This window comes from Xiphophorus maculatus, chromosome 3 (assembly GCF_002775205.1).
Source record: "Xiphophorus maculatus strain JP 163 A chromosome 3, X_maculatus-5.0-male, whole genome shotgun sequence".
Taxonomy (NCBI): domain Eukaryota; kingdom Metazoa; phylum Chordata; class Actinopteri; order Cyprinodontiformes; family Poeciliidae; genus Xiphophorus; species Xiphophorus maculatus.
The window spans coordinates 5,507,095-5,520,675 of record NC_036445.1 but is presented as its reverse complement, the minus strand read 5'-3'; the positions used below and the strand labels follow the sequence as shown (position 1 = coordinate 5,520,675).

Here is a 13,581-nt window from a genome sequence, read left to right as displayed (position 1 = left end):
TTTAAGAGTCAAGGGGGCTTAATAGAAACAAATGCCTCACGTTACAGACTTTTATTTGTGACGTTTTCTATGTACTACACAATTATATAATGGTCAGTACTTGTATGATAAGATAAAAATACATCGTATGTGGTAACGTGTCTGTATTTAATTTTTGGAAACGTATTCAGTTGAGTTTATTTGATATTTTGAAAAGCACCATAAGTAAACGAATTTACATTATTTTGTAATATCACAATTCCTTCTACTATAAGCAAAAGGTGTGCTGACTTTTCTTTCCCACTAAAGTCGCATCAAAAATATAATTTATTCTCCCTCTTAGTTCAACGAGGGTCTTACGCATACGCGCTTTCGTCACTGCTCTGTGATTGGCTCTTTTGTTCGTGGCCTGGCAACCAGAAACGGCTTTACCAAACACAGAGACCCCTTCATAGCAACTAGTTAGAGGTGTCCTGCAATTAGCTTGATAGGAAGATTCAAGTCGTCAGATTCAAACATGTCTACGAGGACTCTACCGCTGCTCTTTATCAACCTCGGCGGAGAAATGCTGTACATCCTGGACCAGCGGCTTCGTGCTCAGAATATACCCGCTGACAAAGCTAAGAAAGGTAGCGAGCTAAGCAGCTATTCAGCTAACAACACAAATGTCACTATGCTCCAATAAAACGCAGATGATGCAGTAAGAGGAGGTCATTTGCCTGTTCATCAAATGGTCAGTGTGCCTTTAAATTGAGGTGATACAAATATATATATATTATCAGACAGTGAGCAGTTAACGTTATAGGATCAAATAGTTTAATTAGTTTGCTCCCCCTTAGAATATCTTTTAAGAATTGGGGGTTCAGAACAGATTTTACTGTCTTCTGTTGCCTATAATTAAATGTTGTTATATAATGTCAGCGAAATTATACTTCATTAGAGATAATTGAAATTCTATTTTTAAAATCATAAAGTTTTTTAATGCATTTTCTCTTGGTTCATAAAGTTTCCACTGTACCTGCCTGGATAGAGGAAGACAGAAAGAGAGGTATTCAGTGTAAACGTGCACTTCTGCATTAGATGCTCTGCTCTGCTTTGGCCTAGCTGGACTATATGCGCTGTTTAAACTATAGAATATGATGAACAATAAATGTGCATCATGATCAATCAAAATATCATCAAAAATGGATATATTTCAGTAGTTAGACTCAGAAATGGGAAGTTGTTCATTACACACAGAGTTATGTTTTTAAAATTTTCAGAAAACAGAATTCAAATCAATAAAAAGAAACACTTGAAACAAATCACACTGTGTGTAAAGAATCTATAGAAGAGCTTCAGTTTTTGAATTAAATTACAGAAATAGATTATTGTCTCATTTATATTGTAATTTATTAAATGCACCTATAGCGGAGACCTGAAAAAGAAATTGTTCAGAAATTCTCAATGATTATTAGTCACATAAGTGGCTGAGTCACTCAAATTGCATGCTTGGTACAAACTTAACATTATATGAGCTTGCATTGTGTAGCTAAAATAAGTGTTTTATCCTATTACTGTAATTTAAAGTGTTTATAAGTTACAAAGCTCCATGTTGACGTTTAGATTCCAATTTACTACATATAACAATGTATTTATTTAATCCAAAAACTACTCCTTTTGCTTTCTACGGATGTCGTTGTGGTGGTGTCTTCCTTTGTTTTCAGCAGGACAAGGCATGGGCTGATATCAGATTCTCATGAAGACCTTGTTTAATAATCCCACAGTATCTAAATATTTACACAAAACTAAACTGTTTAATAGAATATAATTTGTTTATCACTGTATATATGTACAATGAGATTAAAGTCAGCTCAGCAGTGTACAATACAGTATGGTGATATTTACATTATTTACAATTATAAAACAGTTATACATATACATATAACCAAAGTATAATAAGTGTATGTGAGCATTCAGGGTGTTAATTGCTTTTGATAAATTTATAAATCGTCTAACATAACAACAGTTATTCCTACTAATGTCAAAACAATATAACAATGATACAGTTGTTGAAATCCTACTTTAATCATCATTTTGATTTTTTTTTTATGTCCATAAATTTAAGTAAATATACAGATCTAGACATTGACTGAATTTAGTTATCATTAGTGCTTACTGCGCAGAAAATTATACCTTGTTTCATGCCTTCATGTAGTAACAGAAGTTTAACAAACAGATATCATCTGCTCAGCCAAGCAGCCTGCTGTCAAGTGCGTAACAGATTGCAGCTCACCACCAAATGTTTCTAAACAGCTTTACTGCAATAAGTGTGATGGGGGCTGCTGCTTTAGTTTCACCCCATAAATGTCTGTGCTTTTCATGATCAGTCACAATTCCAGCCAAATATCTCTTTGTTGTAAGCGAGGGAAGACAGTTGGATGCTTTTGTTTCCAACTTACAAGCATAGTGGAGGTTTTTCACTCCTTTACCTAATGCTCCATGCAGTTTGTTATTCCAGCACCTTCTGTGATATGTCATTAAAAGCACTTCAAGCCACTGCATTAATATGATTTGAAAAAAATTAAGCTATTTTGAAACTTTAACTTTTTACACTTACCTGGATGTCCATTAATGACCTAAACTTGACTAATATTTGGCAAGTGTTCATGTACATTTAAAAAAAAAAATAATAATAATTTGGATCATTTAGTTTGATTGTGCTGCTGTGTGGTTGTTAAATACAGAGCTGTTTGATTAAATTGTTAATGTCACATTGTAGATTAGAGTTCTTCACTCACTGATGAAAAGAAGATGCAGTTATTGGAGAAATTAGGTACACTCTAGCTTTTTTATGTGATCTGGTACAGAAAGCACCAACCCAGTGCTCCTTATTATGCATTTGATTAATTAATCATCATAGAAAAATGTTCCGTCTTTTACTAACGGAAAATTTTAAGACAGTTTTTCTAATAGTGGACATTCCAGCAGATTAACCTCAACATCAGGCCTTGCAGTGCTCTGAGGGGGAAAAAGAGATCAAATCAAACACAACGTAACAACACACATACGTGATACCGCTTATCAAACATAGTTATAATGCTTTCTTAGGTCCTGCTGGATAAAATCATATCGACCAACCTTTAGCTTAGTGTGCAAAAATGCCTGCTTCTCAGCTTCCACTGTTGAAAGTTCTCTCGAAAAATGTGTTTATACCGTTTGAACTTTCTGTTGTATTTCTTTGCCTGATCAGTTATGAATGACATCATCACCACCATGTTCAACAAAAAGTTTCTGGAAGAGCTTTTTAAGCCACAGGAGCTTTATTCCAAGAAGGCTCTACGAACTGTGTTTGACAGGCTGGCCCATGCGTCCATAATGAGACTCAATCAAGCTAGCATGGACAAGGTAATACTTCCCTGTGTAGTTTTGTTTATTCACGCATGACCTTGAAATGAATCATATTAATCTAATTTACAATAATGGTAACATGTAGTGTCTAATACTCATGCACCTTGAACCTATCTACATGTTTTTAATTTACATCTACAAACCTCAACATATTTTATTGTGAATTTATATGATAAATCAAATTGAATTAGATCATGATCATGATTTGGAAGAAAAATGATCAATGGTTAATAACTGCCCACCTAAAACTAGACGCCAAACGAGGAGTGTGTTAATTAAAGGACCAGCCAAGAGGCCTTTTGTATCTATCCAGGAGCTGCAGGGAGCTACTGTTTAAATGGGAAAATATGTTGGCATTTTCTACTATGACTGCTTGTCTCCCACTCTATGAATCTGGCCTTGATGAAAGAGTGGGAGGAAGAGAGCAAAAAGAACCCAGAAGCTTCTTACGAATGCATAAAACATATTGAAGCATTCACTCTAGTCACATGATGCCAAGGCTAAATGTTTTGGTCCTAATGCAAAATGCTATGTGCTCTGGGAACCAAAAACTGCACATCTACCAAGCATTCTCATGGATATGAAACATGATGGTGGCAGCATCATGTTGTGGGATGTTTTTTTTTTTCATCAGTGACAGAATCGCTGGACAAAGGGTTTGGGTTACTTTTTAGCTATTTATTTATAATATATATTTTTTATCATTTTCATCTCACTTCACCTAAAAACCCAGTAAAATTTCATTTAACTTTATGGTTACAATATGAAAAAGTTCAAGGAGTGTGAATACTTTTTCAAGGCTCTGTATCCATCACATCATCATCAGATTAAAACTCCAGTCAGACATTTATGCTAGAGTGCTACTGTTGTACTTGTATTTTATTGGCTAGACTAGACTGAATTGCACGACTAATATGTGGCTCCCTCTGCTGTTTATTATGCAAAAACAGATTGTGTTTTTGAGGAGACGGTGATGTTGTCCCGTGTTCTCCTCCACAGCTCTATGACCTGATGACAATGGCTTTCAAATACCAGGTTCTTCTCTGTCCCCGCCCAAAGGACATCCTGCTTGTCTCCTTCAACCACATGGATGCGATCAAAGACTTTGTGAAAGATACTCCTAGCATCTTGAGCCAGGTCGATGAAACTTACCAGCAACTCATAGAGGTACAGGAGACGAGTATGCCACAAATGGTGTATTAATTATTATTATAAAAGATAGAAGATAAAGTACGGGATATGCTCCACTGGCCAGCAGATTTAGCTCTTTAGCATGAAGTTAATCTCACAGAGCTTGTCATGCATTAAGGTTCACTGCTTCTCCTAATGCAGGATTTTAAAAACTCTACAATGCAGCTAAATGGCTAACAAAATGTACTCCTTCATTTAATAGAAACCATAATTTATAAAAAGCTTTATATTAGAATAGTGGCCATAAGACATAATTAGATGCAAAAAAGATAGCATATTAACAAAAAGGGCTTTCTCTTTTGGCCTTTTCATTTAAAGCATGAGAAAGAGATTTTAGCTGTTTACTGGAGACTTATATGTGTTGTGCATATGTTTATGTTGTTAAAACAAGTATCTACATTTTTTAAATAGGAAAATATATAGATGCAAATATATAAAAGTGGATGTTTTTGTATGAAAAGATACATAATTTTCTTTTCAGCATCTTAGCTATTACTCCAAAACCAAGATAAAAAGCCAGATTGCAGTTTGCAAGTGAACTTGGGAACAAATACCTAATTAGACACTTCTTCTGATGTATTTTTAAACTGAAATTTACCCATAGTGACAACTATTATATTTGGTGGAAATAGAGGAGCTTTAAGGGCTGAGAATGGCAAGCCTGCTTTACAGTAAAGGGAAAGCATCATCCTGTTACGTGGGTGTTTTGCTGCTGAATGGACTGGTGCATTTCACAAAATACATGAAATCACATGGAAAAAACACGCGAAAATATTGAAGCAAAATCTCAAGACATCTGGGATGAAGTTAACAAAAATGAGCCTAAGCATAACACCAGAATAGGTACAAAATGTCTTAAAGATGATTAAACCAATATTTTAGATTCTAAGCCCTGATCTCTCAGTGCCATTTAAAATTTATCTAAAGAGTTGAAAAACTCTGTTTGACAAATAATTTTATTATGCATAGTTATTCTTCAAAAATGATTGCATGTATTTTTTTCTTTTCAGATGTATACACCCTTGTCTAATGGTGAATTCCAACTGATTAGACAAACCCTTCTCATTTTCTTCCAAGACATGCATATTAGGGTAATTCTTTTTTCATGTTTCCTAAATCTTTGACACTTGTTTAGTGTAATTTTTGAAGCATTTTCGCCACATGTTCTGCTGCTGTGTTTTTCGCTAGGTTTCTATTTTCCTAAAGGACAAGGTGCAGAACTCAAATGGCCGCTTTGTGCTTCCTACTAATGGTCCTGTGCCTCGTGGGACCCAAATTCCTGGTTTGATTAGGTGCTGAAGTACATTTATTTTATCTTTGTGTTCCTTGAGTTTTAATGTGGACTTTATTAACCAAACACTATAATCCAATGGTAGTTCTCCATATGCATATGTAGCATGATTGTTTTGCGTCTAATTTCTGAAGGACTGTTTTTGTGATTTATTAATGTTAAATACTATTATAATTTTTTGTTTTTCTAATGACATAATAAGATCACTTGCAAAATCAAAAGCTACTTTTGATTTTGTCAGAGGAAAAAAAAAACTAAAGCCCTTCTTGCTAATGTTGATATGTTTTCTATCTTATTTTCAGGATTTTTAGCTGTTCTGGCGAAGAGTTGACCAGACTACAGTTCAATAATGGAGGGAACTACAGTTCTGCATTACGGGAAGGATCTTTTGAAATGTTTGGCAATAGAATCACAAAGCTTGGGACAAACATGTAAGATCCTTTATTTTCAAATTAATGATGGAGAAGAAACATTGAGCTGTATTGCAGGTGAAGATAATTACTTAAAATTTAGAGCCTCCTGGCTGAAATTAATTTCCAGTTTTCCTTGAGATTTTGTCTCTGTTTTTTTTTGGAAGCAGTTCAAGTATGAACAGTTTTTTATGATGCTTATTTCTATAGTGTGATTTTACTTTAGACCTTATCTACATTCTGTTGGTACATTTGTTTCTAACCCAAGTCTCTTAAAAACTTGGTCAATTAAATGTACAAATTTATTTTAAATGAAAGTTTAGTTGGGTCAGTTCCTGCTTTTGGAAGTAAAAGATTTGGGAGTTGTTTTACACACTTGTATGCTCTGTTATAAACTTAGATGGATTTGTGCGTAAATACTCTCATTTTCTTGTTTTTGTTCAGGTACAGTGTAAGTCGCCCGGTTGAAACACACATGTCTGGCACATCTAAAAGTTCTGCCCAGCACACAAAGGTTAAATGTTGTTTTTTGTTAACACTGAAATAGTTTAAATAACTTGTGGTAGATGTTGTCTCTATGCAATGTTTAGAGTACATACATCATGTGCTTGAAAGTTTTCATGTACTATGCTTACTATCAGCAAGGGGTATACTGAAATGAGAAAACTGTTGTGTGTCTACAGGTCAATTCTGCCCCAAACCCTCTGGCCAAAGAGGAACTGAATCTGTTGGCCAGATTAATGGGAGGTCTAGAAGTCCAGAAACCAGGAAGCACAGACACTGGTTTCCGGGTGAATCTCTTTGCCACGGATGAAGAAGAAGAGTTAGTGTCCTGTTAGGCATTTCACAGAATTAAGTTCAACTGTTTTTTTCTGCCTGAAACAAACAAAAAAAGATTTAACCCATTAAAATAAACGTGCTCTTTATGTCATCTTTCTGACAGAGAAGCATTAATATCAAGACCCAATGAGCTTTCATATGGAGTCATAAGCATCCAAGCAACAAAGGTAATTAACTCATCTGTCCACACTAATTACTTCTGTAGAGAGGAATCTGTCCAGTACTATATTCTGCAACACATTTTATGGCAGCCAAAGAATATTTTGTCTGCCATAAAATGTGTAGACAAAAGGCAGTTTGTATTCATTTACTGACTTCATCAGTAAATGAAGTCGCCATAAAAAGAACATATATTGTGCTTTGTGTGCTTTTTACCTTGTGCTTCAGCTGTTGAGTTCATAATTACCAGAGTGAGCAGAGATTTAAAATCTAAGATCTAAGATGCCAAATTTAACAGAACGCCTTGCCTGCGGGTCTACAGCTTAAGTCAGCCTCATACAATGTCTTACAGTTGTATTCTTAAACATTTTTACATTTTTGCTACAACTGCAATATATTGTGCATTTTATTTGACTGCATAATAAAATGCAGTCGAATAAGGGCTAATTTTCCTTTCACTTAACTTAAGTGTAAGGGAAATTAGCCAAAGTTTTTATAATCCTTTATAACTTGAAATCTGAAGAGTGCTTTTTCCTTAAGCCTGATGTACTTTAATAAAATACAGTTCTGGAGTTAATTTAGCTTACATGTTAAACGCTATATGTGAAAGAAAACTGACACTGCACATCATTCTGAAAACCCTGTTATGAAGGGACAAGAGTAGAGCTAAATACAGGACAATAGGAGAAGAACAAGTTGAAGGCTACACAAGACCTTGTGGAGGGGATGAAGTTTACTTTCCGGCTCTCCGTAAAGTGAACCTAAGCATAACCCCCATCTAAGTAGAAAGTCTTTGTCTTAGAAAGTCAAATCTCATTCATTTGTTAGAGTGACTCAGTCAAAATTTAGACCTAAATCCAATTGAGAATATGTGTCAAGGCACTTTTCAGTGCACTCTGGCTGATCCTGAGCTAAATTGCAAAGAAGAATAAATCTTGGTTTTTTTTTTGGTTTTCCTTTTTTACCCTCTTTTTTTCCACCCAACTTCACTCGATGAATAAAAGCTACACCCTCCCCAACATTTTCACAGCTCCCAGAACACACAAGACGTTAGGCACCAAGGTTATATCTGGTTATGGGTATGAATACTCTAACCAGATACTTTAAGCCCTCTTTTACCCCTGATAAGCAGACAGAATGATTGGACTAAAGTTAACGATCGGGGACGTGAAGCTTTGCCCGTTTAACAGGATTTACTGCTTTAGGATTCCCTGTGATTAGCACTCCAACATAATGACTAGCAGATTACTGTGTCTTTTCAGGATCAACAGGCCAACGCAGAACTGACCAAGATTATGGGAGAGTTCACAGAGTCTGGTGATCCATCTTCAAGTGCCAGCAGCAAAGGAGATGACCTTTTGGCCATGATGGACGGCTTGTGATGTAATCACCTTGACAGAAATCCCCAAAGCAATGAGAAGAGTCCACACTACTGATGATCAACCTGCAATGTGGTTATAACGTGCAAATATCCAGCAGCAAGCTCAGAGTCAGCCAGACTTCGTTCTTGTGGTGGCTTCAAGATGTGCATGGGAGCAAGGACTCCAATTGGTCATCAGCAGATGTTTTTTTGCTATTAAAAACAAAGAATGAAAGGAATCCAGCAGTAAAGTCGACTAGTAAGTTTTCTGTAAAACAGGAGGGTTAAAAATTTCCCCCTGAAAGTACAGTAGATGTGGAACAATATGTTGAACATGTGCATGTGGTAATAGCATAATTTTTACTATCAGTACACATTCCTTTCATTTCACACAATTTAATTTAATTATAGATGTCAGCAGCTCGTATAAGTTTATCACATTATGATTATGATGATTATGGAGCTAATAGCTCAAAATTTCTTGATTGTTTTTATTTTAAGCTGGTTTTAAGTTTACATACACAAGTGTTATACTGTAATACTTTTACTCCATTTATGATTTGAGCTGTTCTTTTTCCCAGAGTGGACTGATAATACCACATACAACTTCACTGACTCGTTTGTGCACAATTCAGAATTTCTTGTCATCACACATACAGCTCCACTAATACTTGGATAGCAAACGGCATCTCAACCACACACTGCTAAGGAACATTAATTCAAATATTAGTGGGGGGTGGTCAATTTTAGCCTATGTGCTTTATTTTGACCCTATTTGGATTAGAGAAAATCCACATGCAAAATTGTCTCATTTGTAAAATCATTGAAATTGTTTGTATAATCATGCCACCCTAAAATGGGAATAGTTCAAGTCCCATTTGACTTTAACAACTGTAAAATAGACATAGGAGTTAAATATTTAAAAACTTTTCAAGCTATCCATTATTTAGATGCAGCTCAACAATTTGCTACTTGATGGCTACCTTGTTTTAATACAGAGCAATGCAATACAAGAAACAGTCTAAGATATACATATTTTTATGGAGAACTATTTATTAAATGTAACTTTTCTGTGTGGAATTGCTGCATTTCATAAGTCATTAAATGTGCAGTTTATTATTTTAAATGCGTTGATGAAAACATCACCAGCATGAAAGTTGACACAATACATATATACCTGTAATGCAGGTGCATCTTAATAAATAAAAATCTAATTAAAGAGTTCATTTTAATTTTTTAAGTCATCACCATTATACAACTTCATTAACACACAGTGACATATCTCAAGGGTTTATTTCTTCAAAGTGAGGATTATGACTTATTGCTAATCAAAACCCAAAATTCAGTTTCACAAAATCAAATCTGGAATATTACAAAGCGCTCATAAAAAAAACAACAGATTTTTAATATAAAAATGCTTTTATGCTCCTATTATCATTAGGAAGGTGTATACTGTACAACACAAAGACATTTTCTTTTACAGCTGAATTACACCTCTGTGTTAGAAACTTTATTCATTAGTGTTATGCTATATTCCAATTTTCTGATAAACTTGTTTGAGGTTTTCAATAATTAAGCCATAATGATCAAGATGACCAGAAATAAACTCTCGAAATGTATCACTGTGTGTAATGAGTCTAAAAAAGTTTTTCTTTTCTTTTAGAGTTTTTCTACTGAAATATATTCACTCTTTGATCATATTTATTGAAAGGCATATAAAATTGCCTTACAATGACTTTTTGTCAAAGGAGCATGTTGAAAATGAAATCTATCACTAGAGGGTGCTGTCGGATTTTTTTAAAGATTAAGCAAGCACATTTTTTATTCACTGCCACCGACTTCTGCAGTGTACAGTACCACTACCAACAATTTTTTGGGGTCGAGATGACACGTTATGATTGATCTTCTTTAGCCCAGTTTTACTTTTTTACTGGGCTACTCATTATCCAATTTAATTTACTTTATAAATTACTTTTCTGCATTTCGTTGTGAAATAGAATAATTTCCCACAAAATGTGAAATTTTGTGCAATAAGGAAAACTGATTTATTATATTTCTGCTCACTTCTTTGATATTTAATACGTCAAACCAGATCGTTAAAGCCAATGTCCCTTACTTTAATCCACAGTGATGCACTTACCTTTAAAGCAAACATTTCCTGAGAATTGCCATAGTAACAGCACTAACTAACAGAGATGATTTGTGTATGTGTGTGTGTGTGTGTGTGTGTGTGTGTGTGTGTGTGTGTGTGTGTGTGTGTGTGTGTGTGTGTGTGTGTGTGTGTGTGTGTGTGTGTGTGTGTGTGTGTGTGTGTGTGTGCGTGTGTGTGTGTGTGTTTGGTCCGCCTGCAGACGATTCAAAGTGAGACTGTCTGCACTCCCCCAGTCAGCCACCCTCACACATGAACACAGTGCATTCCAGAGCGGCAAACATGCTGAGACATTTCTCTGAATTGATCCGGGGGGAGGAGGTTTCTGTTGAGGTTTTCCCAATGAGATCCCAATGTAAAAAACAAAAAACCTCAAGACCCCGAGGATACTGCCTACCTGCAAAACAAACACTAGAGGGTTTCGTAAGCTTTCGTAAGACATTCTGAAAGGCTAAGACAGTTAAACTGCTTTCCATACAATCAAGTATACGTTTTTAATGTGTCTGCACTCAGTCATTTTATTTATTTATTTTTAATTTTTTAACGTGGTAGAGGTTTCTCTCTTAGTCTGTGCATTTTAGTTCTGATTCAGTTTCCTCTTTAAAGGCTGTGGGCAGGACACTGTAAAGCCGCAGCCTGACGTGTTTCATGTGGCTGGGGGTAGATCGCTCTGCTGAGTCAAGGCAGGAAGACTGGTGCAACTCAAATGTGTCGCTGCCATTTAACTTGCTCTCTCCTTGTCTGTCGCATCTGCCCACTGGCTGGAAACTGCTACCAGTGGGTGGAATATCAGATTAATCAGTAAGTCTAATTTAAGAGGATAGGTGGGCTCTGCAAAATGTCAGCCACTCAAATGCAGGCTTGCAGAGTAAAGGAACTTTGTAGCGCACTCAGTTGTGAATATTTTGTTGAAAGACTGCATTTCGAGCACACATGAATTACACTGAGCTGATATTTTCTGTATTGTAAAGATATTTTGTATATAACTGATAAAGAAGTGACTAAACACAATAATATAGTTTCACTGACTCATATAGGTGTCCTACATTAAGAATTTTGCTGTTGATGCCTCATTGAAATTCAATAATATTCTCAGTATTGTGTGTAGAATATGAAATCTAAATTTGTTGTTTAGACATGCATAAATCATGTTTAGACATGCATAATTTAGGTTAATTGTGTTATTTATGTAAATAACACAGTTATTTCACTATGGAAGAAACACGGAGAACTGGAGGTGCAGAAGGGGAAGTGGCTGGATCCTCACTCAGAGTTTTCAGCAATTTTTCATAGACTAACATTACTATGTCTTTGATTTTTGATATAATTTTGATGTCATGGCTTTTAAATTTTTTAGCAAGTTAATTTAAACTAATTGCTTCAATGTCTGATCTGATAGAAAAATCAAAAAGAAATCAACCAAAATATTGGAAAAACAATGGACAACTTCCACAACTGTTCTTGGATACAATTTCCATGTGAAGAATGACCCATTATTCTGTTAAAATTATTACGTGTACCTACAAAGATTAGCCCCCAACTACTAGAAGACTCACCTAAGTGGAGAGAGATGTTCAGAATTAACAAGGTAAAACATTTCTTGCAGTTTATGTGATATCTTCAGGGTTTTCCTTTTGTGGAGGAAAGTGGTATAATAATAATAATCAAAAAGCATGTGCTTTTGAAGCACAGAAAAACTTCCTTCAAATGTTTGTTTATATTTTCAGGAAATTGTGAAATGTTTACTCCTTTTGAGTGAGGATTAAGAGAGTGTATTTGTTTTTATTTTATTTCAGTTATCTAATTTGAAAAAATATACATATTTGAGAATACACTCAAATATTTGAGTATATGCAACAAATGCATATTGTCAAAAAAAACAAACAACAATTGGGTGATAAGGATTTTCTCTGCAGGATTTAGTAAAGAGTCTTAGAAAGTGACTTGAAGTAAAGAAAAATCCCCTGATTCTGGCATTACCAAACATGTTAAAAAGCAAATCCTGACATTTTTCACAAAGTTCTGGCAGCATTAAAGTTGCATTTATATTACAGGAAATTGAACAGTATTTGAGTCAGACTTTGTCTAAGATCCCTACTAGGATGTACCTGTTCATCAGTTTTACAGAAAACCTTATTGTGAATTAAAAATCATCTTAATCCACCTTTATTTTGATCAGAATGTGTCCACACAACATATATCTTTAAAAGGCATGTAGACATAAATGTGAGAACGATCTTGAGAATTGTTTTGGATGACATGTGGAATGCCCAAGATAAGTCATCTTCCACTTAAGCAATTAGGATCGGTCCTCAAGTATTGAGCAGATAAGATCGTTTTCAAAAAATATGGCTTAAATGACCTCTGAAGATCTTAGTGAAATTTTAGACGCTCTCCTCCCAAACATGTTTTGTTATTGTTAAATTTTCTTGAAACAACTGATAGATAGATAGATAGATAGATAGATAGATAGATAGATAGATAGATAGATAGATAGATAGATAGATAGATAGATAGATAGATAGATAGATAGATAGATAGATAGATAGATAGATAGATAGATAGATAGATAGCATTTATTGTCATTGAACAGAATTCAACAAAATGTGTTGAATTCTGTTCAACACATTTTGTTGCTCAAACATATATAGCTCAAACATTTAGTGTAAGTACAGAATGCAAGTAAACTTCTTTAAAATAAACATTTGTCTAAAAACGTGAGCAAAAAGCACAAACAGCAAGAAGAATTCAATTCAAACAATGCAACAAAATATCAAAATTCAAATAGAAAAGTTGACCATGATATGTTGTG

The 13,581-nt window shown here is 34.8% G+C and overlaps 1 protein-coding gene across 3 annotated transcripts; it reads left to right on the top strand.

Annotated features, from left to right (window-relative positions):
- Positions 1-394: 394 nt before the first annotated feature.
- Positions 395-9,868, top strand: oscp1 (organic solute carrier partner 1). 3 transcript variants are annotated; one of them, XM_023330256.1, is made up of 11 exons: positions 447-608; positions 986-1,027; positions 3,212-3,366; positions 4,369-4,536; positions 5,571-5,651; positions 5,749-5,852; positions 6,154-6,282; positions 6,706-6,775; positions 6,945-7,084; positions 7,205-7,268; positions 8,523-9,868. In XM_023330256.1, the coding sequence occupies exons 1-11, from the start codon at positions 497-499 to the stop codon at positions 8,640-8,642; spliced, it is 1,185 nt and encodes a 394-aa protein (XP_023186024.1). In that variant the 5' UTR covers positions 447-496; the 3' UTR covers positions 8,643-9,868. The 3 variants fall into 3 exon arrangements, with proteins under 3 accessions (XP_005796009.1, XP_023186024.1, XP_023186023.1); XM_005795952.2 differs by lacking the exon at positions 986-1,027 and having other exon boundaries at positions 395-608; positions 8,523-9,865; XM_023330255.1 differs by lacking the exon at positions 986-1,027 and having other exon boundaries at positions 516-712; positions 8,523-9,866.
- The last annotated feature ends 3,713 nt before the right edge of the window (positions 9,869-13,581 follow it).

Bases quoted from the DNA above. Each gene is read 5' to 3' on its own strand.
- oscp1 (XM_023330256.1), top strand. From the start codon at position 497: ATGTCTACGAGGACTCTACCGCTGCTCTTTATCAACCTCGGCGGAGAA. The intron at 6,776-6,944 runs GTTAAATGTTGT...GTGTGTCTACAG, and splicing joins GTTCTGCCCAGCACACAAAG to GTCAATTCTGCCCCAAACCC. The intron at 7,085-7,204 runs GTTAGTGTCCTG...TCTTTCTGACAG, and splicing joins GCCACGGATGAAGAAGAAGA to AGAAGCATTAATATCAAGAC.